General features: G+C 42.5%; 2 protein-coding genes across 5 annotated transcripts in view; one reads left to right on the forward strand and one right to left on the reverse strand.

The window, feature by feature from the left end:
• ZNF654 (zinc finger protein 654) overlaps positions 1–2,127 on the reverse strand; it is a 36,046-nt gene extending 33,919 nt beyond the window's left edge. Inside the window, exon 1 of one of the 2 annotated variants that reach the window (XM_030468108.1) lies at positions 1,967–2,127. In XM_030468108.1, coding sequence (XP_030323968.1) covers positions 1,967–2,098 — 132 coding nt within the window. In that variant the 5' untranslated portion in view covers positions 2,099–2,127. The remainder of the gene's footprint in view (positions 1–1,966) is intronic. The other variant, XM_030468118.1, reaches the window with a different exon arrangement.
• Positions 2,128–2,678: 551 nt separating this feature from the next.
• Positions 2,679–26,916, forward strand: CGGBP1 (CGG triplet repeat binding protein 1). Of its 3 annotated transcripts, XR_003988614.1 has the most exons (3): positions 2,729–2,802; positions 5,384–6,364; positions 26,840–26,916. XR_003988614.1 is itself a non-coding variant. In XM_030466146.1 (2 exons), exon 2 carries the CDS (start codon positions 5,406–5,408, stop codon positions 5,907–5,909), a length of 504 nt encoding a protein of 167 aa, XP_030322006.1. In that variant the 5' UTR covers positions 2,679–2,802; positions 5,384–5,405; the 3' UTR covers positions 5,910–11,570. The 3 variants fall into 3 exon arrangements, 2 of the variants coding, with proteins under 2 accessions (XP_030322006.1, XP_030322018.1); XM_030466146.1 differs by lacking the exon at positions 26,840–26,916 and having other exon boundaries at positions 2,679–2,802; positions 5,384–11,570; XM_030466158.1 differs by lacking the exons at positions 2,729–2,802; positions 26,840–26,916 and adding an exon at positions 3,177–3,540 and having other exon boundaries at positions 5,384–11,570.

A 26,916-nucleotide genomic window follows, 5' to 3' on the forward strand; every position in this document is an offset into this window, starting at 1 on the left:
AACGGACAAGAGAGATGCCAGAATTGACCAGAGAGTATTCCATCCCATATACGTCACACTCAGTATAAATTTGAGGCATCAGGAGGGCCGAGCCAGATCTTTTCCGGATCTTTTCCTGCTTTCCTGCTCCCCTTCCTTCTCGGCATCCTGGAAGGATCCCGTCCGTTCGTTTGCCTGTGGTCCTGATCCGTGCCAGCCCGTATCTGTGTGTTCCTGCCTCCGGTTCCCGACTGCTGCCGACTCCAGGAGTCTAGCCTGGACTTTCCCAGGGCTGCCCTGCAGCCTTGGTGGTGATGTGAGAGTTATTGGGGGAGAGGGGGGAGGAATGTGGTATCCATTTTCCTGTATATTTGTATATATTTAGTAATTTTACCTATTTATCATTACTGTTTCATTAAAGTTGTGTAGTTTAGTTTCCAACCCATAAGTCTCTCTCCCTTATTCTCTCTCCTTTCTCTATCAAGGAGAGAGAGATTAATAGAGAGCGTCTGTTATTCGGTTTAATCGCCGGGTTTAACAGTGTTAAACCGTGACAGTGTGGGAAAGAGGGATCAGCATTAATGTATGAAGCTATCACCCTGCACACATTTCCTCCTTAACACAATGGACTCAACACGTGGCACATGTAGCTAGAAAAAATTAAGATAAAATTCAAAATGTTCCACAGGAGCAAATGTCATTCCAGCCTGACAGCTCAATCAAATGCAGTTGCGATTCCTTACAACTGTGGTTTATGTCATGCTTCCAAAAAAATTTACTTCTCCTTTTACTGGCTTCAAAATTTTTTTCCATGTAAGTATAAACATACTAAGTTTGGGAAATCGCTGACAAAAGAAAAGATAAAAGTATCGATAAAATCAACAAGCAACCTGTTGACTTACTGAGCAGTATGGCAGCCGAGATGATCTTAAACACGTATTAGAGTAAAAATTGCTTCAAATAAGTTTCATTGAACATTAAAACGAGAAGAACAAAATAAGAACACAGAAACACATTTATTTAAACGGAAGAAAACAATCGTCGTGGTAAGTAGCCAAGAAGCTGATCAAATGAAGTAATTCCATACATAAAACCTCCAGACTGCGATTCTGAAACCAGCAAGCAGCCTGGCCGAACTCTACCCAGCACAACTAATGCTTCATCAACACCTCCCGATGAAAGCAACTAGAAAAAGCAACTTGTTGTTGCTTGTTACTTTGCAAGGCACGGACAGAGAGGCTGCAAAGAGCACAAGAACTCCGGGCCCGCATGAAAATAAACGCTCCTTTCGAAAGAAAAGAAAACAATACCCTGGTCTCATTTAGCCACCGTTATGGGAACTGCTTCCCTCCCTCCGCCACACACCGTACCCCCCCAGCCCGAGCAGAGCCCCCCAGAATTGCGCTGCCCACAGCACCACTAGCCCCGACACCGCTACCAGCCCCATCGCCTGCGTCCCAGATCGCCGGGTTACGGCAACGGCAAAGACCCTCAGCAGCGGCCTCGCACCCCCCGACGCCCCAAGCCCTTCTCCTGCTCCCGCCCCCCCGCCGGGCCAGGCCTGCCCTACCCTCCCCCACACACGCCTCCCTGCCAGGCCCGGCCCGGCCCGGCCCGGCCTCCACCCTACCCCCCAGCCCGGGGGCACCGAGGGACACCACCCCAGCTGCTGCCCGCGGACCCGCGACAGAACCGGCCTCACCTCCGTTCCCCTCCTCTACCACCGGATCCGGGAGCGGACCGGGCCAGGGTCCCTCGCCTGCTGCCCCTCGCCCTCCCCAGCCCTGCCCCGGCGCTGACCCCAGGCCGCCGTGAAGCGGCCCGACCCCCCGTCCCGCGAAGGGCTGGCGGGGCAGCGTCCCCCGACAGGGAGACGTCCCCCTCCCACCCAGCCGGAGGGACCGGGGGACGAGGAGGGGGCCCGATCCCCGTCGCGCCCCACCCCCGCCGACGGGGGGGGAGGGGCGAGAAGCGGGGCGGCGCTCACCTGGCAGAAGCGGCGGCAGTAGTACTGACTGTTGAGAAGAGCCGGCAGCCCGGCGGGGAGACCCGGCGTCACCAGCGCCTCCAGCTCCTCGCTGAGCCGCTCCGACTCCTGATCGCTCTCGTCTTCCGCCATGCTGCTCCGGCCGCCCTGCGCGTACCGAGCACCCCCCCTGCCCCCGCCCCGCCGCGCCGGAAGGGGCTCCCCCCTCCCCGCCGCCTCATTTCCGGCCACGCCCCCTTGGCCGCCGCTCTCCCATTGGTCCAGCTGCCCTGCCCATCAATGGCCCACGGCGAGAGGACTCGCTCACGACCTTCGACCTCCGGCTCCTCCCCCTCCGCCCCGCCCCGCCGACGCGCCCTGCGATTGGCGCAAAAGTCTCTTCGTTACTTTGTCCTGCCCTCGCCATTGGCTGCTTCTCCCGCCTGTCACACTTCCCTGCGCAGCCTCCGGCCAAAGCCGCCGCCCGCAAGACGCCACCGTCACCTTCGCGCACCCTGATTGGCCTGAGAGAGCGTCCATCACAGCGCTTACCCCCGCCCTCCGCTTCTCACTGGGCAGAAGCGCCGTCCGTCACCGCACGGCCGGGCCGGGCTGAGCCAATCGCTGAGGGTTTTCTCCACCTCCGCCTCTCTACGGGGGCGGGCAGCGGGCGGGCGCGGCGGTTGCTAGGCGGGTTGCTAGGGCCCGCCTACCGCGGCCGCCAGGGTGGGTGGGTCCGTCTGGCTGCGGCTCGGCGCTGGCTGCGCGGCGGCCCTCGGCGGAGGGGCGCTTGCGGCCCGGCGGAGGAGCGGCGGCGGCCACCGGCGGGGCGTGGGGAGGCCGCGCTGCTGGATCGGGTAACGGCGCCCAGCAGGGGGGTGGGGGAGACGGAGCGGGGCGGGCGGCTCTGCCTCGGCGGGGCCCGCCTGGAGTCGCGGGCTGCCGCCTGTGGGATTCCGGGGCGGGGGCGGGGAGGGTGGCGGCGGCGGCGGGGCCACCGGCGACTGCGGAGGCGCCTCCTTGCTCTGCCATGGAAACATCCTCAATGCCGGGGGAAGGGGGGTGGAAAGGAGCGGGGCTAGGGCGGGAGGGGCCGCACCTGTCTGCCGCCGCGACGGCGAGCGGAGGGCTGGCGTGTGTGCGCCGGGGCCGGCGCCGATCCTCAGCGCCCCCCGGGGCGGGAGCGGAGAAAGGCGGGCGGCGTGGCGTGAAACCCGCCGCTCCTCAGAGATCCACCCGGGTTAAATGGCGGCGGCAGTCCGGTGTCCGAAGCCCGGGGGGGGGGGGGTAAACACTTCGAGTCCTGCTGGCCGGTCGGAGGCTGCTTCTCCAGGCCAGGAGAGCAGCGGAACCCGTGTGGCGGCTGGAAGCTCCGATCCCTCCCTCCGTACCTGAAATACTCCTGGGGTTGGCAGGGAGTTCCCGGGCACGCGTGGAGTGGTTCTACTCCCGGTGACACTTGTTAGGCGAGGCGTGCGCACCCGCCTTCCCCGGGGCTTTCCTTCTATGCAGGTGTGACAGAGGGCGGATCGGTGTCTGTCCTGGTGCCTCGCCTTCACTCACACCTTCCCCTGCCCTCAGTAGTTCAGGCTTCGGTAGGCATCGAGGAATCCACCCCAAAACTTGAGACAAAAAAAGCCTCACCCAAAATTCCGTGTTTCGGTAGTTTGAGCGCTCACAGGTTTCGTATGGATTTTTGGTATAGCGGAACTGCACACCCTACCTAGTTGGGTAGGAGATTCGTTTTGACGTTTCTGAAGCCCCAGCAACAAGTTCGTGTGGGGTTAAGTCTGATTTTCCACTTGATTTCCAGGAACAGTTACTTAGGAAACACACGGGAAGGAGTTGCATAAAGCAACAAAAGGAATGAAAAAAGTTCCATCGATGCTGAAGAAGCTTGTTTATCTTAGTGTGCAGTGCTGTGCAATAGCAGTCAAGGCTTAAAGTTGTCAAAAGTAGCAGGTAGATTGAAAAAATAACTAGGCAAGGAGCTAACAGCAAGATCTTGGTGTCCCTTTTCAGCTCCCAGTGTGGCTGTGGTTTAATAAAAAACACAGTTTTGGAGATTGAAGTATCTGTTCCTTATTCTCTTGCTAGAGCAAGCAACAGGCATTCTGGACTCCATTCCATCCTTAGATGTGGATAAGCTCAACTTAAAATTGGCTTGGCAATCGTGATTTTTTAATGCAGATCTTTGAAGATGTTGCTACAGTAAACTCTTCTATAAATAATTAAGATTAAGGAATCTAGAAGTACTGGATCTCTCATTTAGCCTTGTGAGCACAGACAGTACTGAATTCTTCAGAGTCATTCATACCTATAGGTCAATGCCCAGGCAACCTGATATATTTCCTCAAAGTATTTGCCAAAATAAATTCTTAAAAATTCAAAACTGGTTGCTACCCTGCCTTTGATAAGGAAGTGGATCGCTAATGAATTACTGTTTTGCTAAGAAAACCTTAAACCTGAACCGAGCTGTTTCTTGACTCCAGCTTTACTTTGAAAAGGACTCAAACTATCTTGACCGAGATTTACACCAGCTACTCTATTTCCCAACATCAGAAAAAGAAGCAGGTCCTGTTCTATTCTAGCACACTTGTTGACTAGGCTATTGCCTGCTTTGGTGACATAGTGTCATTTAGAGTGATGTTAAAAAGTTACAGTTCAAAACTTGGTTTTACCTTCCTCAGAGAAGCTGTCATCTTTGAAAATACGTGTTCTTATTTTGAATTGAAATGTGTACTAGTTTCTGATCACGTTAGGCTGTTTTACCAGTCTTCAGCTGCAATGACAAAAATACTTGCTTTTGACTCCATGTTAAGATTCTGTCCAGTAGTTATGGTTTGAGCTGGGACAAAAGTGAGGGGTGTTCACACATGAGCTCCAGCTTGGGTTTTTTTGTTAGGTTTTGGCTTGCTTGGGGTTTTGTGGGTTTTTTTACTGGCTTTTGTAAGTGACAGTTGTGGCTTTCTTGCCAGATATTTGGACACCTGCATTTTCAAACAGAACTAATACAAATTTTCAGGACGTAAATAGGAAAATACTGACTCAACATAACTACGAAACTGTCAAACAGGTTGAAAATATAACCAAGAAAGCACCCTTTATGCTAAAGGATAAAGGAAAGAAATTGTTTTCAAGAAAAAGAAAAAAACCTTTCTATTTGAAGTTCAATGATAAAAAAAATAGTTTTGGGCATTCTGTTGAGCTTTTTAGTTGTAGAAAATAAAAAGTATTTTACTCTGACCCATGAGGAGCTTTGCTCTCACGAGCTCTTTAGTCAGCAAGATGAAGAGCCTTTCAATAATAGTTTCATACATCCAGCTTACATGTAACTATCTTTTAGGTGTCAATAGGAACTGTATTGGATATTACACAGATTGCATCCTGAACATCATGAACACCCTCTAACCATAGGTTCGGGGTTTGGTTTTTCAGGTGAAGTTTATCGAAGAGCACGATGGAACGGTTTGGAGTGAAGTCTGCTCCGTCACGTAACCGCTCGAAGACTGCCTTGTATGTGACTCCTCAGGATCGTGTAACTGAGTTTGGCAGCGAGCTGCACGAAGATGGAGGGAAACTCTTCTGTACTTCCTGCAATGTGGTTCTCAATCACGTTCGCAAGTCTGCAATCAACGACCACCTCAAGTCCAAAACGCACACAAAGCGACGGGCAGAGTTTGAAGAACAGAACGTCAGGAAGAAGCAGAGGACTCTAACTGCCTCCCTTCAGTGCAACAGTACTGCCCAGACAGAGAAAACCAGTGTCATCCAGGACTTTGTGAAAATGTGCCTGGAAGCTAATATTCCTCTCGAGAAGGCTGATCACCCATCCGTGCGAGCCTTCCTGTCCCGCTATGTCAAGAATGGAAGTTCAATACCTAAGTCAGATCAGCTAAGGAAAGCGTACCTGCCTGATGGGTATGACAATGAGAACCAGCTCATCAATACTGAAGACCGCTGAGAATAACACTCTTTTTCATCATCGTTGTGAAGTTTTACATATTGATGGTGTGGTTTATTTTTCTATTCATGCATATATACAGTGTTACATATTGGTTTTACAAGCTATTTTGTATTATTGTAGAAATGACAATCTATTTGTGAACTTAGTGGTATGCCACAGGCTGTTGCTAACCCTGCTGTAGCCTTCAGAGCTACACTGATGTAGAGCTCGAGATGAATGTAGGGAATATACCTGGCGTCCACCTTACCTGTGTGTTCAGTCTGGCTGTATCTAATGCTAAGAAAAAGGCACTTGGATGGAGGACCGCACTCACCTGAACGCTGCATCTAAAAGGACAAGAAAGATGATGCTGTAGGGATTACAAATCATGTCAGTGGATTGCTTTGTCCAGTGTCTTGCCCGTGAGTGACCAAGAAGTGCTGCACGTTTGAGATGCAAGAATCTGTAGAATGGTTAGCTAAAATACAACTGCTCTCTTGGGGGAGGATTTTTGGCAAATCCCTGTTCAAGTTTGGTTTACATTCTAAGATGGGAAACATTTGTCTTCTCAAGTACTCTCTTATCTTGTTTTGTGCAACTGTGGATGTATTCATTATCCAGCTTAAATAGGTGGTCTCTTGTATTGACCTCTGAACTACACTATTCCTGATGAAGTTAGGAGGTTCTGCAGGCCTGCCACACCCACTGTTTTCAAATCACTGTTTCATTGTCTCAGTTTAACATCCCCTTCAGTTTCAGTGCAGATCTTTGGAAGTTGAGCAGACAAACCAGTTACTGAGTGTGGTTTGCAGTGCAGCTCCTGGCAAGTGAAACTTATACTGGACCAAGATCTTAGTTGAAAGAATTAATGCCTTTTTCCTACTAGCGGGACAGATGATGCTAAATCAAAAACAGGGGGGAAGGGATGCTGACTTGCTGAGAAAGCTTTTTTAACTTTCACTGAAGGTCCTCTTTGTGTCTGGCCTTGTCCTCAGCTTTTTAGTCAAAGGAGGTAAAGTGATTAAAAGTTTCCAAAATAGTTACTGCAAAGGCTATTCAATATGTTTAAGTGCAAATAGGAAAGCAGATATATTTTGAAGCTATAGTGGAATTACAGACCTGTGCTGTATTTTTCACTCTGTGCCAAGGCCACACCTATTGGATTGACAAAAGGTATAATGAGGAATTGAAGAATTTCCGTGATGTTTACTCTTTGAAACCTAGTAACCTATTACTGAGCTATTCCAAATTATTATGCCAAATACTCCATTTGATGTAAGTGCTCAACTAAGTTTTTGAATGCAGTGACAGAGTTCAAAGTGCTGAAATACAACCAACTTCTGCCTGCTCTAGGTTTCTTCGAGGTGCTGGAGGCTCAGGGTGGTGTCAGGCATCCTCTAGCAGCACAGAAATCCTCCACTGGGTGCATTCAGTGGTGTAAGTGTGCTTGGACTCCCTCAGGTGGAGCCACTTGTTTTGCTAGGCTTCCTTTCCCCATAGAGTTTCACAGTATCTATTTCTCAGCATTTCTTTTTTCCATGTATTTAGAGCAATCCTAAGTAATTGCTAAAAAGAGATACAAATAACCTACTTACGTTGTTTCTGTAGCTATTTGCCTAACTATTTCTAGAGCAATATTTTTATTTTTTTTTTAAACTGGGAGAAGAGGGACTTACAGACTTTGTAACAACTGGTTCCTGTGCAATTAGCTTCTACAGAAATGCACTTAAGTTCCATTCTAACCATGTCTTATAGCATTCTGCTATAAGACTTGTTTGAATAAATAGACAAAACTAAAAAAGCAGAAGGCTGCCTACCCATGTGTACCAGTACACAGGTACTCAGAACACTGCTGCACCTTTGGTTCCTCTTGAAGCTAGTGGGACTCCGTGCAGTCATATCAGTCCTTGTAATGATTTTGGTTGCTGGTTTAGAACTTCAGACAGAAATAACATTTTTTTCTCTAGTCCTAGATGTCAAAATATGCCTTCCAAAATACCATTTGCTGTTGCACAAACTTGAGCTTACCTTAAAATTGTAACAGCCCTTTACATCATGAACTGCCTTTGGCTAGTACTGTTATATAAAACTTCAAGCCAAGTGAAAGGTACACTGCCAAGAGACTTCTCTGCCCTGACAATAATTGAAAGTGTTCTCTTACAGCTGCTGTTTCATCACAGTGAAACAACACGGTTAAATTATTATTTGGTTTTTTACCTTATGGCTGCTATCCTAGAATTGAAGCAAATAGAAAACAATGCTTTTAATGAGAAAATAGGCTTCCATTAAACAAAAGCATTCAAAAAAGATTGTGTGGTTAAAAGGTAGGAATTTGTGCTAGTTAGCTCAGTTCTTGCTAGCATGAGATTTCACATGTTTTTCACCCCATAACCATTTTATAAAGGATGCCATGTTTTCACTTTGATGGGAAAACTGACAGATATTTTGAAAAGAATGGTAACATTAGAATCATAGAATCAAAGTCAGGGGCTGGAAGGGACCTTGAAAGATCATCTAAGCCTGACTCCCTCTGCCAGAGCAGGGTCACCTACAGCAGGTCACACAGGAACACATCCAGGTGGGCTTTGAATGTCTACAGGGAAAGAGACTCCACACTCTCCCTGGGCAGCCTGTGCCAGTGGTGCCACCCTCACAGTGAAAAAATTCTTCCTAATATTTATACAGAATCGCCTATGCTCCAGCTTATAACCATTGCCCCTTGTCCTGTTGTTAGTCACCTCTGAGAAAAGCTTGACTCCATCCTCCTAGCACTCACTCCTTAAATATTTATAAGCATTATTGAGGTCACCCCTCATTCTCCTCCAAGCTGCAGAGCCCCAGGTCCCTCAGCCTTTCCTCATAAGGGAGATGTTCCACTCCCTTCATCATCTTGGTCACTCTGCTCTGGACTCTTTCAAGCAGTTCCCTGTCCTTCTGGAACTGAGGGGCCCAGAACTGGACACAATATTCCAGATGTGGCCTCACCAGGGCAGACCAGAGGGGGAAGAGAACCTCTCTCAACCCTCTAACCACCCCCTTCTAATGCACCTCAGGATGCCATTGGCCTTCTTGGCCACAAGGGCACATTGCTGGCTCATGGTCACCCTCCCACCCACCAGCACCCGCAGGCCCCTTTTCCCAGTGCTGCTCTCCAACAGCTCAGTCCCCAACCTGTACTGGTACCTGGGGTTGTTCTTTCCCAGATGCAAGACTTCACACTTAGCCTTGGTATCATTCATTAAATTTCTCCCTGCCCAACTTTCCAGTGTGTCTAGGTCCCTCTGAATGGCAGCACAGCCTTCTGGGGTGTCAGCCACTCCACCCAGTTTTGTGTCATCATCAACCCTACTGATAGTGTACTCTATTTCCTCATCCAGATGACAAGTAAATATATTGAATAGTACTGGTCCCAGTACTGACCCCTGAGGGACTCCACTAGAAACAGACTTAAAATTGGACTCCATCCCATTGGCTACAACTTTCTGGCTTCTGTCCTTCAACCACCTCCCGATCCACCTCACTGCCCAATCATCCAGGCCACACTTCTTCAGTTTAGCTCCAAGGATGCTGTGGGATACTCTGTCAAATGCCTTCCTGAAATCAAGGTAGACTACGTCCACTGCTCTGCCATCATCCTTCCACCTGAAGGATCCTCAGAGAATCCTTCATAGGAGTCTATCAGGTGGTCAGACATGACTTCCCCTTAGTAAAGCCATGTTGACTGCTGATAAATTTCTTGTCCTGGATGTGCCTGGAGACAGCACCAAGAAGGAGTTGTTCCATCACCTTTCCAGGGATGAAGGTGAGGCTGACCAGTCTGTAGTTACCCGGGTCCTCTCTTTTGCCTTTCATGAAGGCTGGAGTGACATTTGCTTTCCTCCAGTCCTCAGTCACCTCTCCTGTTTCCAGTGGCTTACCAAAGATGATGGAGAGCAGCCTAGCAATGACATCCACCAGTTCCCCCAGCAACCATGGGTGCATCCCATTAATTGGATTGTTGCACAACAAATCAAGTTACTTACTCTTGTCTCATTTTACATAAAACTAGAAGTCAGCAACATCAAAAGCTTAAGTTAAAAAAGGAAAAAGTTATTTTCAATAAGGCAAAGTAATATTTGGACACCTAGTTTTTGAAAAGCCTACTCATAAAGCAGTCTGTGTACAGAGCCTCAGTTTATAGAATAAATATAATTCTGTAAGTATTTTGATATTTTTTCTAGTACACATTTATTTTTTATGCAGAAATCCTGCCAAGGGTATGAACCTGGTGAGAAACCTTATGAGTGTAGCCATAGCCTACCAAGTCAGAACAATTTAGAAGCAAAATTCATCATCAGAAATTTGAATGGAACTGACTTAATTCCAGGGCACAGCAGTTTTGTAGGATGCTGGTGACTTACTCTGATAGGATATTTGGTTATAAAAAAGAAAAAAAAAAAAGGAAACCCACAACATTCTTAAAGCTTTTTGAAAAATCAAGGTACTGATCTGTTGCAACAAACATTTATATTGGAGTAAAGCAGTGAAAAAAAAAGTACTTCGAGGTAATCTAGAAAGAATAATAAATAAGTTTGTGTTCATGGACATAATCCAGATCATCAACAAGACAGTTACACTTACTTTCTTTGAAAGTAAAAATTATTCCACTCAGTCTTGGAAGTGTCCAACAAACACTCAGCTTCAGAGCATAGTTCTGCCAGTGTGTCTATAGCTGGATAAATCATAACCTTGGGTTAATTGCAATTGATCTTAGGAAATATTTACAGCAGAAGGGTTTGTGTTTTTTTATCTAAACCTAAGTAATGGCTAATTCCTCAAACAGAGGCTGTGACTAAGTTGTTAACAGTCTACACGGGACTTTCCTTTTTTCTGGGCAAGAATATGGCATCATTTTTCCATGTATTTCCGGTAACAAGTGTTCTCAGAAGTAAAGGGAGGATGGTAGCAATATTTGCTTACCATTTTACATACATATGTAGGGACAAGCTATGAGGGATACTTTTTGTCAGGTGGTTTTATTAATAACTTTGAAACTCATAATATTTACAAAGAAAAAAAATTTCTTCTCTGATCATGTACTTGTATTAGTTTAGCCAACTTACAGCTATAGTTACTCTGAAGTGGTTTTCTTGGAACAGAGAAAAGAGTAAAATACAAAGAGTAAAATGCAAACAGGAACATTCTCTGGTTTGTGAATACATGTATGCACCGTGTTAGTTTCAGCTTGCATGTTCTTGAAAAAAAGTGAGTGAGTTCTAATATTTTTAAGCATTTTGGAGCCTGTAATCTGGCAGGCTCCTAGAGGTGAAACATTTGCCATAATGAAAGGGAAAGCTGTTTTTCAATTTCGAGAGAAACTTGGTTCTGCAAAGTATGGGATATTCTCATGATAGAAGGACTATTTTTAGGCAGAGCCCCTTTTAGCAATTCTGTTGAACTGAACAGTGAAATGCTCCCTGCTAACTTTTGCAGCATAATCTGATTTTCAAGGGGGCGAGACAAAAGAGAGCTGAAAGTTTGGCAAGGATAATCTCTTTATATTTACATATAAAGAGAGACAAGACTCACTGTTGTTGTGTTCAGATTGTACTCACTGCTAACTATGTAATTTGAGTGCTTGTTGTCTTTGTACAATTTTAAGGTTGTGTCTAACTTTCAGAATAAATTTTTTTAACAAGGCTTCTCATTGTAATCATGTAATACTATTAGAGTTTTGTCTTTCTTGGACTAGTGAAGGTGATTTATTTTTGGTTTGGTGGTAAGGATTTTTTGCTGGTGGTAAGTAGCCACAGGAATGGGTTTTATTTAAACAAGTGATGGATTTATTATTACATACCAGAGTGAGGCTGAAAATACCTGGGTCCTGCAGTGCCACAAGACTTCCTGTTAGAACAGTTAAGACCAGAGTAAGAGATTTAAGTTTTTATATTAAAATACTATTGGAAGAGAAATACTTTACTTTGTAAAGTTTTCAGTTGGTAATGAAAAAATGTTCCTTTTCTAAAAAAATAAAGGAATTCCTTTTTCATAGAATTTATGAATGTTCTTTTATTTTTCCAAGAAAGAAAATAAACAGCATGTGGTAGTTAAGGTATAAGGATGATGTAAGATAGTAGAAATGGATGGTGACAGGAAAAATAAAGAATGCACATGCTGTTGTTCCACCTTAAGGAAATACCATACTATATGTTGAAGCAGTGTGTTGATGTATCTTCACAATCACACTGAAGTCTTTTCCACAAATGGTTCTATAGAACCCCTGTTTCCTGTCAAGTATGCAACCTTCTTCGTGGTGACAGAAATTCCCTAATTACACCTTCTGTTGCAAGCAAACACTAAGAACTGTTACACATGTTTACATTGGAGTAAACTATTTGTAGCTACAAGATCTTGGAGCTGCCTGATGCTTCAGGTCTTTTCAGGAAGGGCTTCTGCAGTATAGAAGAATCAGCTATTTCCAAACTGTTGACAGAACAGTCACAATTTGATCTCTGTCTCTCATAGGGACTTAATAAAAATTGAGCAAATGCTATCAGCCCATCCAAATTATGAAGAGTAGATTTGATTTTTTACACATTTCTTTTCCTGAGTTCTTGTATCTCATGATGGATCAGCGATAAACTCATGCAATATCTTGACTTATTATACAGTCATAGTATCATTAAGTTTGGAAAAGACCCTCAAGATGGAGTCCAACCAAAGCCAGCTACCATGACCACTAAACCATATTCTGAAGTGCCACGTCTAAATGCTTCTTGAACACCTCCAGGGGTGGTGACTCCACCACCTCCCTGGGCAGCCCATTTTATTAATTATTACTGTCTCATTTTCAGACATTCTCAGGTCACAGCACATTAAGAACACACTACTGTTTCCTTTATACTAAATGGAAAAAGGGAATAGAAATAAACATACTGTTTTGTGAACTTTTCTTATGTGGACAATTCCTCTTTGAAACAGCACATTCATACTTGCAGAACCAACGTAACAGCATGGATTTGTATGGAAGCTGAAGCAGAATCAGAATCAGGTGAAGTATATATCTTAATTTTAATAATTAGGCCATGTTAAATTCTTAGAATGACATTTTACTTCCCTAAGTGTATGATATTGTTTAGCCCGTATTCAAGATGCAGTAGGATGTAGTACACATAACTTCTTTCAGGCCATATTTATACTGATAATTAGGTTTGACATTTGTTATTTACATAGGCTGGACAGCAGAGACTGGAGCATAGACAATCTGGGCAGTTCTGCTTATATCAGGTAAGGATTTTTTCCCCACTACTCTTCTCTTTCTAGAAGGGGGTTTGTGGGCCTCCTGGTGACAGAGGCCAGATCTTTCATATTAAAAAGCAGGTAGCACATCAAGTAGAAGCAGCAGGTACAGGCTCGGAGATAGGATACAGAAAGCTACAGCAACTGGTGGTCACTCAGACTTAATAGGGCAGCCCCAAGAGCGGTGCTGCCCTGAAGCTAAATGTTAGATATTAAGTATACTTAATACAGTTCTATAAAACAGAAACCTAGGTATCAAATAGAAATTATAAACAATTGCTGTTCTAGTCCCTTTCTGTCTAGCTTTTGAATGTCCCAACTCCATGCTCATTTTAGGTTCAGAAACTGGAAACATCTGAGGTTTTAGTCCTGTGATAGAGCATGTATTTTGCTAGAAGATTTCTGCTAGACCCGGATGAGTGCATGAGAAAGAATACTGGTTTCAATTGGTATGCAAAGCCCCTATTCAGCTAAGCCAAACAATCACAGGCAATTTATTTACATTTTAGATGGATCTAAGTACTGAACTTTCTGTCACCTTCTGGCTGGTAGTGCACAGGAAGGGGAAGCAGAAGCAGATGACAGCCTAAGTCCAGTGAAGTCACCTGTACTCTCAGGTGTGCTCCACAAACACCAAAGCAAGGCTACATTCATGGGGAAGTTTCTACTGTCTTTCAGTGGATGGTTTTACTTTTTTTCCTCTCATCTGATCCTTCTCTTCAGCAATAATTACAGAGCCCCTGAGGAAAAAGAGGAAATATTCCATTTTCTTCTAACCAACAAAGCAGCTTACAAAAATGCAGTGGAGAGAGGCTATCATTCAGCAGTTCTATTCAAAGCTGGAGGAGAAAATAACTAGAAGCTTTAGAGGCTCTGCTGGGGGTTTTTTATATTGGTTTGCTTCAAGCTGGGGGGCTTTTTGGGTCATTTGCTTGTTTGGTTGGTTGGTTTTTTGATTTGTCCTTCAATGTACAGAGTAGTTCCCAAATTCACTACTAGATTTCATTCCAGTAAAGGAGATCTCCTTACCTTAATTCTTTTTTAATTAGCTTTAAATTGCCTCCTCCTTCCCCGTTATTTCTGAAGTCTGTCATTACCATAAGACAAATCTCCAGAAACTAGAATATCCATGCTTACACTTAATGAAGTGCTTGGTATACAGCAAAACCCTGAGTAGATTCTTTGCCAGCTCTGTACTGAATGAAGTGACACCTCCAGTGACAGCATCCAGGCCCATGCTCAGTCTGCACCTCAGTCTGAACCTGGTGCAAGATGTGTATGTTAATGTAACAAAGTTTAGCTCATCTCATTATGCTGGAATTGCTTTTTTTTTTTTTTTTGTGAGGTCACACCTCAAGTACTGTGCCCAGTTCTGGGGCCCTCAGTTTAGGAAGGATATCGAGGTCCTGGAGCAGGTCCAAAGGAAGGCAACCAGGCTGGTGAAGGGACTTGAGCACAGACCCTATGAGGAGAGGCTGAGAGAGCTGGGGCTGTTCAGCCTGGAGAAGAGGAGGCTCAGGGGAGACCTCATCACTCTCTACAACTCCCTGAAAGGAGGGTGTAGCCAGGTGGGGGTTGGTCTCTTTTGCCAGAAGACTTTCAACAAGACAAGAGGGCACGGTCTTAAGTTGTGCCAGGGGAAGTTTAGGTTGGACATTAGAAAGAATTTCTTTACGGAGAGAGTGATCAAGCATTGGAATGGGCTGCCCAGTGAAGTAGTGGATTCTCCGTCCCTGGAGATATTTAAAAAGAGACTGGATGTGGCACTCAGTGCCATGGGCTGGTAACTGCAGCAGTAGTGGATCAAGGGTTGGACTTGATGATCTCTGAGGTCCCTTCCAATTCTATGATTCTATGCTATATTGTGGGAAAAGAACTTGCAAAGAAATAAAGTAATTTATCCCTTTAACAGGGGAACCTGACACAACCTTGTCTTGTCAGAGCAAAAACTGAGATGGAACAGAGGGAACATTATATAGCTGGCTTTTTCCACTTGTGTTCAGCACAGAAGCAGCAAATATGACAAAGTGGACTGAATCAAGTGAAGAAAGTTTCTATTAATACCAGTCCTTAGATGCCTAAGACTATTCAAAATTCAATCTGATACACAAAAATCTGTATTTTTTGTGCTTCTTCCTGAGAAATAGTATCCAAAACACACAAAACTGTACTAATCATTGTGTTTTAATTGCATTGAAATCTCCTAATTCCTTAAATACTTGCTATCTTCTAGGATTCAGCTGAGATCTGATTTGCATATAGCAAAGTAGTCACACAGTTACTGCAGATAGTGGAAGTCAGTGCCATCTAGTGACATCTTTTTCTGCCACCTTCAAATGGTATCTTGAGTAAAATGCATATGCTCCTTCCTCTCCTAGTTATACAGTTTTAGAGTAGGACTCTCATTCCATTCTTTGGTAAATAGTTGTCTTGTATTTACTTAGTATTTACTGTCCTCATAAACATGCTTTTAAAGTAAAACTAGAATATTTTAGTGTCTTAAATTCAGGGACTGATTCTCTAAAAAAAATTGAATTTAAGTTGCCATCTGGAGATCTAAAAGATCTCATTTATTGCATAATAATATCACAAAAATAAAAAAGCTCCCACAACTGTCTCAAGGAGGTAATAAAGTCATAACAACAACAAATCTTCCAGCAGATTAAAACCAAAAAGAAACAAACAAACAAACAAAAAACCAAAAAAAAAACCCACCTCCAAACAACCGCCACAATCCTACTCTTAAACAGAAAGCAGGTAAAGGAAACAATGAAGTCTCAGCAGTCATAGTGCAAGTCACATTTGCCAAAGCCTTCTAAGAAAATATCTCCAAAACCACAGATAGATAAGTGTCCAAGCCATTTACTACTGAAAATACAAAAGTATTTTTTATACAAAGTAAGGAACCCTGAGAGGTCACATATAGCATGTGATACGGGGAATACATGTTCCTTCCTGCCACTTTGACCCACCTCACCTCTCCCTGCTGTACTCTAGTACCCATCTTACTGCTCAGAGTGCTTCCACAAAGTTACCAACAAGAAATTATCCACCTAGAAAGCAAATTGCAAAAGACCACAGACAAACCTTTGTCTTACGAAAATGCTTCAGTCAGTAGCAAAGGACTCAGCCCAAAACTGTCAGTTCTAATAAGAATACAGAGATTAAGTACCAGCTACTTGTATTACATTCCTGGCAGAAACTTTGGACAAGCCAGCACTAACATAAGCAGAAATGCCAGGAAGCACATTCCTTAATGGCAGATTTTACTGCCTATGGTAGCTATGGAATCAGCCACTAGATGGCTTCAATGTACAGAAATGCAATCCCCAGTACTAGTATTTTGTCTCAAGTGGAAGTACACTGTGTGCACTGTTATACTCAGAGAGTTTTCTTTCATAAATATTTTCCATTTTAGCTGGATTGCAGCTCTTGTAAGGCTATTTCAGTTTCTCACAGACATCAGTGATTCTCCTGCTCATCACATACTTGACATCATGACATTTTTAAAAGCTGTTCAATTATTTTCTTCACAATAGTACTTTGAAAAAATCCTGTGTCCTGGTTTGAGTCAAGATGGAACTAATTTTTCTTTCTCATAATTTTGCTTTCAGCTAAGTCTCTTCTCAATAGCTGTACTTGCTGAAATTAACATCAATTTTCTCAGCCAGTGTCTGCTTCTAGGACTGAGAATGCTCAATGTTTATAGTTACAGCTGGAGAATGATGTGCAGAACCAAGGCCACTGCTCAGTTCTGAAAAACATGTTATACTCTGTAAAGAGAATGGGAGCAAAGGGGTCACACCTGTAACTCTCCTTTAAGGAGGAGGGGACCAAATAGGTGACCAAAAGTGACCAAAGGGAATGTTCTGTCCCATAGGAATCATACCCAATATAAATTTGAGGGATCACAAGGGTCAAGCTCAGACACAGCCCCTGGGTAAACCTAACAAGATGCAAGAGACCATCTGAACTGTGCTTTTAAACCCACTGGAACCTCTTCTTCCTGCCGTGCACAGAGCACAAAGACTCCTACAATCATGTTGATGAAAAGGATATTACTCTCCATCCTTCTAACAGTGCTTCCTCAGAGCAACAATAAAGTTTACAGTAAAACGTGGTCTTAGAAATTAACCTGCCTGCAGCGGTTAAAATGGTGTGGGGAGAAGAGAAACCACAGAAATCCTTAGTGTACCCTGGAGGTAATATGCATCTTACTCTATTGCCATATCAGAGACTCCTGATTTGATTGAAGAGGATGATAATAAATGAGAAATACTCACTAACTGTCCAGAACAGAACTCTAGCACTTGGAGATTAAATACATCTTGCTTTGTTGCCAAAGATTCTGCTTTTAGGGAATTTGGCAGCTTTCAAGCCTCTACTTGAAATCTGGGAATCCTACTAGCTTTCAATTAGATCCAGTCCACAGTCAAATTATCCCTAGCAGAGAAGTGTACCTTCAATTATTTAGCTTAACTCTCTAATTTTCATCCCACTTTCAGTTTTGAACAGCCACAGTTTTTAAGTAGGGATGTTCTCCTAGTTTGGACTGATGTGAGGATTACATTGTGCCCACTATACTCCTAGTATTATTTTTACTTTATACTGCTTAATGAGATAATTTTGTTTCAAGTTCTTCCCTACTAATATGATACAGGACACATAAGAGTTGGTATTGAAAGGAAAGCAGTCATACAGAAAGGATGATAGCTCTGGATAACAAATTTGCTATTCATAGATTTCAAATATATAAACTGATAATTTGATCAAAATAATGTCAGGCACTCCTAAAACTCCACAAACAAAATTAGTTGTCTTTCTGAAGTTTTAATGCATGACTAACTATGCAAATCTATAGCATCTTCTGACATGCCTTGTTCTTTATGAATTAAACACATTGTTTCCAACATAAAACATGCTGTGATTATTAATATTAATAGGAAAAATTAAACAAGTATTCAGAGTATCTGACTGGGAAGAGAAACCCAAATATTTAGCTTGGAGACATGATTTACCACCTCATTTAGATGCAGCTGTCTCTTTATCAGAGTGTGATCTGAGCTCAAGGAGGCTGTTGAACTGCTTTGCATTTGATTTTCAAATGAAAAAACTAATGTGCTTCCCAAGGGGGTGTATCTTCATACTATAAACCAAAGTATCTTCTTTCTTTCTAAGAGTTAATAACTGTTTCTGTTCGCTTCATCAAGTTTGCCTCTGTTGTTAGTCCCTCACACAATCACCTCTGCATCATTCAGTATAGTTCACTAATACGGGGATAAATCCCCAGGTTTCTGCCAAGTTGCTAGATCCTGGTTTTAAAACAGATAGCGACTTATTATTTAACACAGGATTTATTTTACTACATTTTTTTATTTGATGTACATTGAAACTACTTTGATCTTCTGACAACTAATATTAGTTGCACTATACTATTTCCTTCTAGACACCCATGTTACTATAAATATCAGAATCATGGCTATTGGAGCATTACAGAGAGAAAAGTTTTGCCAGTCAGTCCCTATAGACCCATGATGTGAATATTTTAAAATGTATTTACATACTAGTAAGAAGTTTTCCAAGCTTGTTTGGCTTTTGTTTTGGTTAGAAGTAAGCTGAAAATTGAAACCAACTTATTTAAACTTCATATGCTGCAAATTTATCCAGAGTTTCCCTTACTCTTAACAGAAACAAAGTTGATGAATCAGATTTAATAAATGAAGTCAATAACAAGCAAATATTTTCTAAATTTGGGAAAGAGAATTAAGTTCATTTCTGGTAAGCTACAAGGAGGAAGACCTTCTAACCCCTCACCCCTGCAATTTTAGTTCATTTAGACCCTGCCTCTTTTCTAACATCAAAGAACAATCTCTTGTTTGCTTAATGCGTCGTATCATAACTACATTTTCTAGAACACAAAAATGATAAAACCCCCTAAAGTTGTTTTTTATGTATATAAGAGAAAGTGTTATTATGGGTATTTTGTTACTGTAGTAGTGATGGAATACTTGCTTTCATTTGAAATCTTTATCCTAGCAGTACACTGTACATGAAGTTTTCCTTACCTGTGCAAATTAATTCTTGGGCCAACGGAGCCTGGCTCACTGCAGCCTTCTCAGGAACACACACAGGTGATCTAAAAGAAAACATGCTTTTAATCAACTTGAATCTTACCAAGGAGTGCAAGTTTGAAGCTGGTACAGAAAGTTTTCATATGTTACAGTTTCATTCACCCTCTTGAAAACTGCACATTCAGTTATTCCTTACAACCATCCATATATGTGACACTGAAAACTTAGATTCTGTGTAACACCTTGTAACTGGCTCCAGGTGAGTTCTTTAATAATGTTTAAAAAAAAAGGAATTAAATTTAGCTCAGAAAGAGCTTGCACATATAGAATATAATAGACACACAGTGTCTCTGCCACTAATTTCTCATGAGCCACAGGAGGCAACACCTGGGAAATGCTAAGACAGACTGTCACAGGAAAAATATGCCAAGCCATGTTTGTGCTTATTCACTGACTAAAGTTTATTTCATGTTTGTCTTTCTAATGACAACCAATGAGCAGCAATGGTTCTCATTATCAGGCATGTTGATGTTTTTCTCCCTGTTAATAACAAAAGAATAAAGTAAAATTGCATCACTCATTCTCTATATTACGGTTTATATTTTTATTTAATCCAAATCTTCACTGACACTGTATTCCTGACAAATGGTCTCTATAGGAAATCTGCAAAAGATATTTTAAGTCTGCCTTAAATGGTTTATTTTACGTAACGAAGGTCCCAAATCTTTGTGCTTTTAAAAGGATTTTCTCCCCTGCTTTTTAGCTACTTAAAGTTTCTTGCAAAGTGAAGTGTGATTTGGGAAGGAGGACAGGTTAAACACGTATGTACATTATGAATTCCCATACTCAATTACTAGAGGAAAAAAGGCTGGATTATAGGAAATGGCTGTCTCTAGCCCAGAATTTTAGTTACTGACATTGCAAATAATTCAAGCTAAGATACCCCAAAGCCTATTAATTCATCTTTTCTAATGACATTGTTGTAGAGGGTCCCCAGGTTGAAAACCAGCAACATTTACCAAGGATTAAGTTTCTTCCTAGCAAAAAGGTGAAAAACATAAGCTTAAATCATTCAGTCAGCAGTCATTAAGAAGTCACAGAAACATACAAAGCAATTGTGATTATTTTTCAGGCTCCAAGCATTGTCTCAGAGAAATTAAAAATTAATTAAAGGTGGTTTAAAGTCCAACTGCTTTAGTCCAAGCATGTGAAGGGAAGGCCCTTTTGCAGTCTCTAAGGACAGTCTACAAATTATCATACACACTGAAAGGGAAGCAGTAGCTTATATGACTTCTTGTTAGGAAGTGCAAAAGATTCTCTACTTGGTCAACAGGAAAAATAATAATAATTAAAAAATAATAATTGAAAAAAAATAGTGGTGCTTACCTGGCGCCCACAGGCTTCTTCCAAGAGATCCACAAAGTATAGTTAAGAAAACTAAATCAAATTTCAGTAAACTAAGTTTCTTCTGCTAAGTCTCTAGATACACTGGCAAAAAGAAAGGAAAGGGGGGAAGCACTATAAACTAGAGGAAGTACAAGACTTAAGTGAAACCCAGTAGTATCAAACTCCCCTTATTTTAAGAAAAAAAAGGAAGAGGATTTTTAGGCAAAGGTTAATTGACAGCAGGCTGCCAAACACTTTCACCTGCATCAGCAGCCAAGTGAAGGCCAGGAGCAAGCAGGTGTGTGCAGCCCCTCTGACATGCAGGCTCCCATCTGAAAGAGCCTCTGCAAGTCTTTGGAAAAGAAGGGCTCAACTTCTTTACTGCCTGGGAAGGCACTACTAACACTCTTGGGCTGGGTAGTAATTGTAGATGAAATTTTTCTGCATGTAGTTCCCAAAGCTCAGTGGAATATTCCATAGGTAATCTGTTGGACAAAGCAAGGATGATGGAGTCAGGCCTGCTACAAAGCAGGGAATTTTCCTCTGGGAACCAGACCTGGTTATCTTGGAATTATGGTAGTGAGGTGAATGATTACCACCAAAGTGAATTATGACCACCAGAAGATGAAGAACCAAAAGTGTGGCATATGTTGGCATATGTACTTGGAGAAAAAAGGGGAAATAATATGCAAGGTGACCTGAATGAGAGATGTACTAGCATATTTTATTTGAACTCTTTAAAAAGTATATTATATGAGCAAAAGTAATACAAATAATATCAATGCCAGCTGGTCTTTTTTAAAATAAAACAAAACGAATTGTAACCAAGGAAGCCTTTTATTAGCAGTGGAATAGCTCCTTATCACTTAACTGGTAATAGAGCAGGAATGTGCATGGAAAGAATTTTTTTTTGTGATGTCAGTGCAAGATTATAACACTTGAACTACTTTCACCTACAGTGCAAGGGCTGCACATAAACTATCCTAGAAGTATATTCAGACCTCAGTAAAGGCTTCTGCTTTTATATACATGAGAAATGTATATATTCTCATGCATCATGGGGCTGCAGAGTAATTAAATACTGTGTACCCAGTATCACCCCTTTTCCTCTCTGCAACTTTCTGCCACCGAGTGTTACTCTAGGTTACACTGACCAGTGCAAGACAATAATTTCTTTAGAGGAATACTTAACAATTAGTAAGATATTTTCCTTTCTGACTAACTATACAACCAATGTTGATCTGAATTAACCAGCATTAGTAATCCTGCCTCGAATGAATGCCATTGGACTAATTTTAAAGTCTTTGTCCAGCATACTTACCTGTGTGCTTTTGCCACTCTCTACTCACTTCACACTGATCCTCATTTAAAGCCATTCTGGCAAAAGGAAAGTCAGTATACAAGGATGATTTCAGATTCAGACCACTCAAAGCAGAAACTTGCCAAGATGACAAGTCATGTGAGAAAATCAGTTTCTCTGTTGCTTGTGGCTGAGAGGTACCATAGACCACAAGTTCTCGCAGTGGCTGCAAGTATCAGTCTTGTAGTGAATACACTCTTTTCCTCATTATCAAGCAAGATCAGGCACATTTGATAGGTTTAGAGGCAAATGAGTACCACCTAAATTTTAGACTCTCATTCCCAAACTCAACTTAAAGAGAGTAAACTGAAAAACCAACAGTAGCAAAGTGTTAGCTCTGCTATAATGAAGGCTATCAACGTACCTATTTTCAAAACTCAGTATCAATGTGTACCGTACAATTTATTTATGGTATGGAGTAGTCTGAGATTTTTAGAGAAAAGACTTACAAATGAGGTTATCTGAGTGGAAAACATTAATCTGGCCATCCCAAGCTGCTGAATATACTACCCAGGTATTCACAAGTGCGTGTGTGTGTATATATATGTATTCACCAGATATATATATCTCATTGCTACATCATGTTAATGAGAAATCCCACCTAATAGTGAAGGAAATCCCACATTTATGTGTGCTGGCTGTCCGGGGGCCCAGAGGCTCCATTCCTTAACACAGTGCTGGCTGCTGACAGACCCCTCTGCTCCCTACACTGCTCTTTCCTCCCCAGCAACTTCATCCTCTCTACAAAACCTGCCTTCAATGTATTGTATCACTTTTTATACACTCCTCTATCAATCAGAAGATACAGATAAATGTCGGGTTTTTTTCTCTGTTCTTGGAAGCATCACTCTCTTCAGTTCAAACAACTGCACAGTAAGACTGAGTAGGGAAGTAGGGATCACAGGAGTGTCATGTGGGTTTTGTCACTTTTACTTAGCTAGAGAAATAAAACACCACAAGAATCATGAATCTTTCATAAAAGGTCTGGACATTCAATACCAAGACCCAGAGTTAAGGTGATGTACCATAGCTTGAACACAGAGTTTAAGAAAAGTTCACAAAAATCAAGAAATAGAGATAAGGTATATTTGTATTAAGTATAGTTCTTTTTATTACTACAGTTTTAAGAAAACTCTACCAAAAAAAAGCACCTTTACTTCCACAAGTTCCCAAGAACTGTAAAGTAAAAAATAATCTAAAATTAACAGAAGCAGTCTATGAAAACAGCAACACAGGAAAACCTGCACTGTATGCTTCATTTTCAAACTTGACTGAGATATGAAAAAAAAAAAAAAAAGGGGGGGGAAAACTTCATATGAGAGGGAGAGGGTGCATTTTAACAATCCTCCAGTCCCCCACTGTATTATGAAAGACCCCTATAAAGGGATCATTTGTTTAAAAACAAAAGAAAAGCTCATATATGCTGGATGATGGCTTCTCCCAACATGTTTGTCTGGTAGCTCAATTGTGCTGGTATTTACCACCTTCTTCATGCCTCCATCCTGCTTTTTGGTATTGAGGAAAGAACAATAACAACAAAAAAATGTAACAGGAGGATACAGAAGAGAAAAACAAAGCTGCCAACACCTAACAGCCAATATGATAATAAAAAAAATATCCCAGAGGTTGTGGGAGGACAGTGTGGTTATACATCATCTAGAGTAGACAGGATGCAAATGGTCATGTAGTAGCAGTAGATGCAGGCACACAACAATAAAGAGGACAAAGCAATTCAGTCATCTTGTTGAGAATGACCCCTCATACAACAAACAGAGAGAAAGTATAAATTAGTACATCAATATGTTCAAAAGCAGGAAAGCTTACAATAGCTTTAAAGGATCTTAAGGGCAAATGAGGCCTTCACATTAACTTGGGCAGTCAAGATGTCAAGTCTGGGTCATGAAGAGCCACATGTGCTCTCCTCAGTGCTGATGTGCAGCTGGAAAGTGATCTGTGTGGCCACAGTTTCCTACTGACTGAAGGCAGCTGAGGTCCAAGGTTGTTCTATTGCCAGTTCCTATTCTGGTTAATGACCTTTAGAACCTCGTTTGTTGCCACACAAAATGCTGCAACAGAGAGAGCAGCAACAAAATTTATGCTATAATATGCTAGCAGGCATTGCATATGCTCAACACATGATTCAAGTTTCCTGAGAAGCACATGTTCTGAATCACAGAATCACAGAATTGCCACAGTTGGAAAAGACCTCTAAGATCATTGTGTCCAACTGTCAATGTCCTCTCCCAATAAAATATATATATCAATATCTGTATCACCCGCTAGAGCATGTCCCAAGGTGCCTCATTTACATGGCTTTTAAATGCTTCCAGGGATGGTGGCTCCACCACCTCCCTGGGCAGCGCATTGCAACACCTAACTACTCTCTCAGTAAAGAATTTCTTCCTAATATCTAGCCTAAACCTCCCCTGGTGCAACCTTAGACATTACCTCTGGTCGTGTCATTGTTCACTTGAGAGAAGAGGCCAACACCCACCTCCCTACAGCCTCCTCTCAGGTAGCTGTAGAGAGCAATAAGGTCTCCTCTCAGCCTTCTCCAAACTAAACATTCCCAAAGAGGGGTCAATTCTGCTGATGTATTTATTTTAATGCCAAAGAGGTCTGAGAGATAGAATTACACTCTCAGCAGTGGGAGACCAAAGCACCACTCCTGCCTCCCTCAACACTCTCTACCCTTTGCAGTTGCATTTTTTTCCCTCTTCCATCAGCAGATTGAAGGGGAGCCTCGTAAAGACTTCAGCATGCGGTGCAGAGACCACAACTGCAGTGCAAAATGTCAGGTTGCTGTTTCATTTCCCTGTCTTTCTCTTTCAGAAAAGTCTGCAAACATTCTCATGGTTTCAACAGAAAGTAAGATCTGCTTCTTGATTCCTCTTTAAAAGAAAGGAACTAATCTGTATTACTGTGAATGGGGTTAGAGTGTTTCGTATAGTTAGGGCAAATTCAAGTTCATGGAGTTACACTACACTTTCTTTCTTCCCATTTGAACAAGATCCATCTTCTCAGGGGTCACAGTATCTGTGACCCTTAGGGGTCAAGGACTGTCCAGCACTCAGCATAAAAGAGACAAACCCAATCACATTAACTCCTGGTGGTATATTCTGCACTTCTGACATGCTCTCTACTATCTCAGTGATGTATGGCTTATATTTATGAACCATTAGCAACCATACTATACCAGCACTTTAACATAGTCTGAAGAATGATTTTTACTCATGGTTGGTTATTGTTCACAATTACAATTACAGAAATCTATTGGAAGTTCAGAGTACTGCCCTAAGTCTGACCCTTTCTTTGCTTCTGCCAGCCTTCTGCCATATATCATTCACCAATGACACTATCGTGCACTTTTCCTTGCACTATCTTCATACTTTGTAGAATGGAGGTGGTTATCTCATGATGGGCTGCACCAAGTTATGGAATATTTAAGTAGATTGGGAAGCCAGTTACATCAGAAAGACCTAATGCTAAAAAACCCCAACAGACAAATATTACTCTATGTTAATACATATTAATGCCATTTTGGGTACCACTGGTATCTCAGAATAATTTGGAAACCACAAGATATTGCACATTATTTATGCTTCAGCATACTATGGAGTTTGGAGGTAAAAAAAAAAATTTCATAAACTGAGAAGAATAAATACGGCTTCACTCAGTTTTCATAGCTTTTTGAAAGTACAGAAAAAAAGTCTTATTCCCATCTTCTGCTGGCTGTAAAGCTGGAGAGTGGACTGAAGGGCTGAGTGCTATTTCACTTAAGGTGCTTCATATTCACCTCAATCCTCTAGTGCAAGCACTCATACCCATAACATCACGTTTGAAACATCACACCCAGTGTCAGTTGTGTTAAAGCACGGTGGGCAGCCTTCAGAATTTAGAGAGCAGCATCCCACTGAAGGGGCAGGACACCAGTGGGAGCAGAACAGTCTCACAATTCATCCTCTGAACTCAGGACATGACTGAAAAGAACCAGTACGGGGTTAAAGCATGCAGTGAAACCCCACAGTAATGACAGTGCGCCACAACAAACAAATGGACTCCCCCACCCATTCCATGAGAGATCCACAGCACCTGCACAGCCTCCCCAAAGCTTGATCTGAGGGCTACCTGCTTATGTTATATCTGAAACATTTCTTTCCTTTGCTATTTTTGTGCTGCATGTTCTGTAGAGGTATAGTCACACAGGAAGCTCAAAGACTAGAAACAAAGCCATGTTGCTCTGTTACACCCACAAACCCACGTTGAATTAAAACAGTGAAGCCAGTGGAGCTGAAGATCTGTTCACAGCATCAAAGCACACTACTGCTCTTCATGGCAAAGTTTTCTTGCAAGGGAGGGACATCGTGTTGGTTACTGCCTGCCCAACAACCTGCATAGCACACAAGCCTCTTACAAGCTTCGATGAGATGAGTGGGCTCTTATACAGTAAAGCACATCATCCATCTGTCCTGGTTTGGGCCAGGATAAAGGTGATTTTCTGTCCTGTACTTTTGCTTTTAGCTGAGTCTCTTGTAAGTAGTTGCACTTGCTGAAATTAACAGCAAGTCTCTCAGACAGTGTGTGCTTCTAGGACTGATAACACTCGATGTTTATAGTTACAGCCAGAGACTGGTGTGCAGAGCCAAGGACACTGCTCAGCTCTGAGGAAAACTTTTACCCTCCAGAAGGAAGAAAGAGGTCCCACCTGCAGCCCTCCTTTGGGGAGGAACAGACAAGATAGATGCCAGAACTGACCAAACAGAGTATTTCATCCCATATACATCATACTCAGCATAAATTTGAGGGATCAAGAGGGCCAAGCCATTGATTTCCTGCTTCCCTTCCTTCACCAGGCTTCCTGAGAGGATTCCGTCCGTCCGTTCATCTGCCTGTGGTCCTGATCCGTGCCAGCCCATATCTGTGTGTTCCT

The sequence above is a fragment of the Calypte anna genome, chromosome 1 (assembly GCF_003957555.1).
Source record: "Calypte anna isolate BGI_N300 chromosome 1, bCalAnn1_v1.p, whole genome shotgun sequence".
NCBI classification, from domain to species: Eukaryota; Metazoa; Chordata; class Aves; order Apodiformes; family Trochilidae; genus Calypte; species Calypte anna.

Bases quoted from the DNA above. Each gene is read 5' to 3' on its own strand.
- CGGBP1 (XM_030466146.1), top strand. From the start codon at position 5,406: ATGGAACGGTTTGGAGTGAAGTCTGCTCCGTCACGTAACCGCTCGAAG.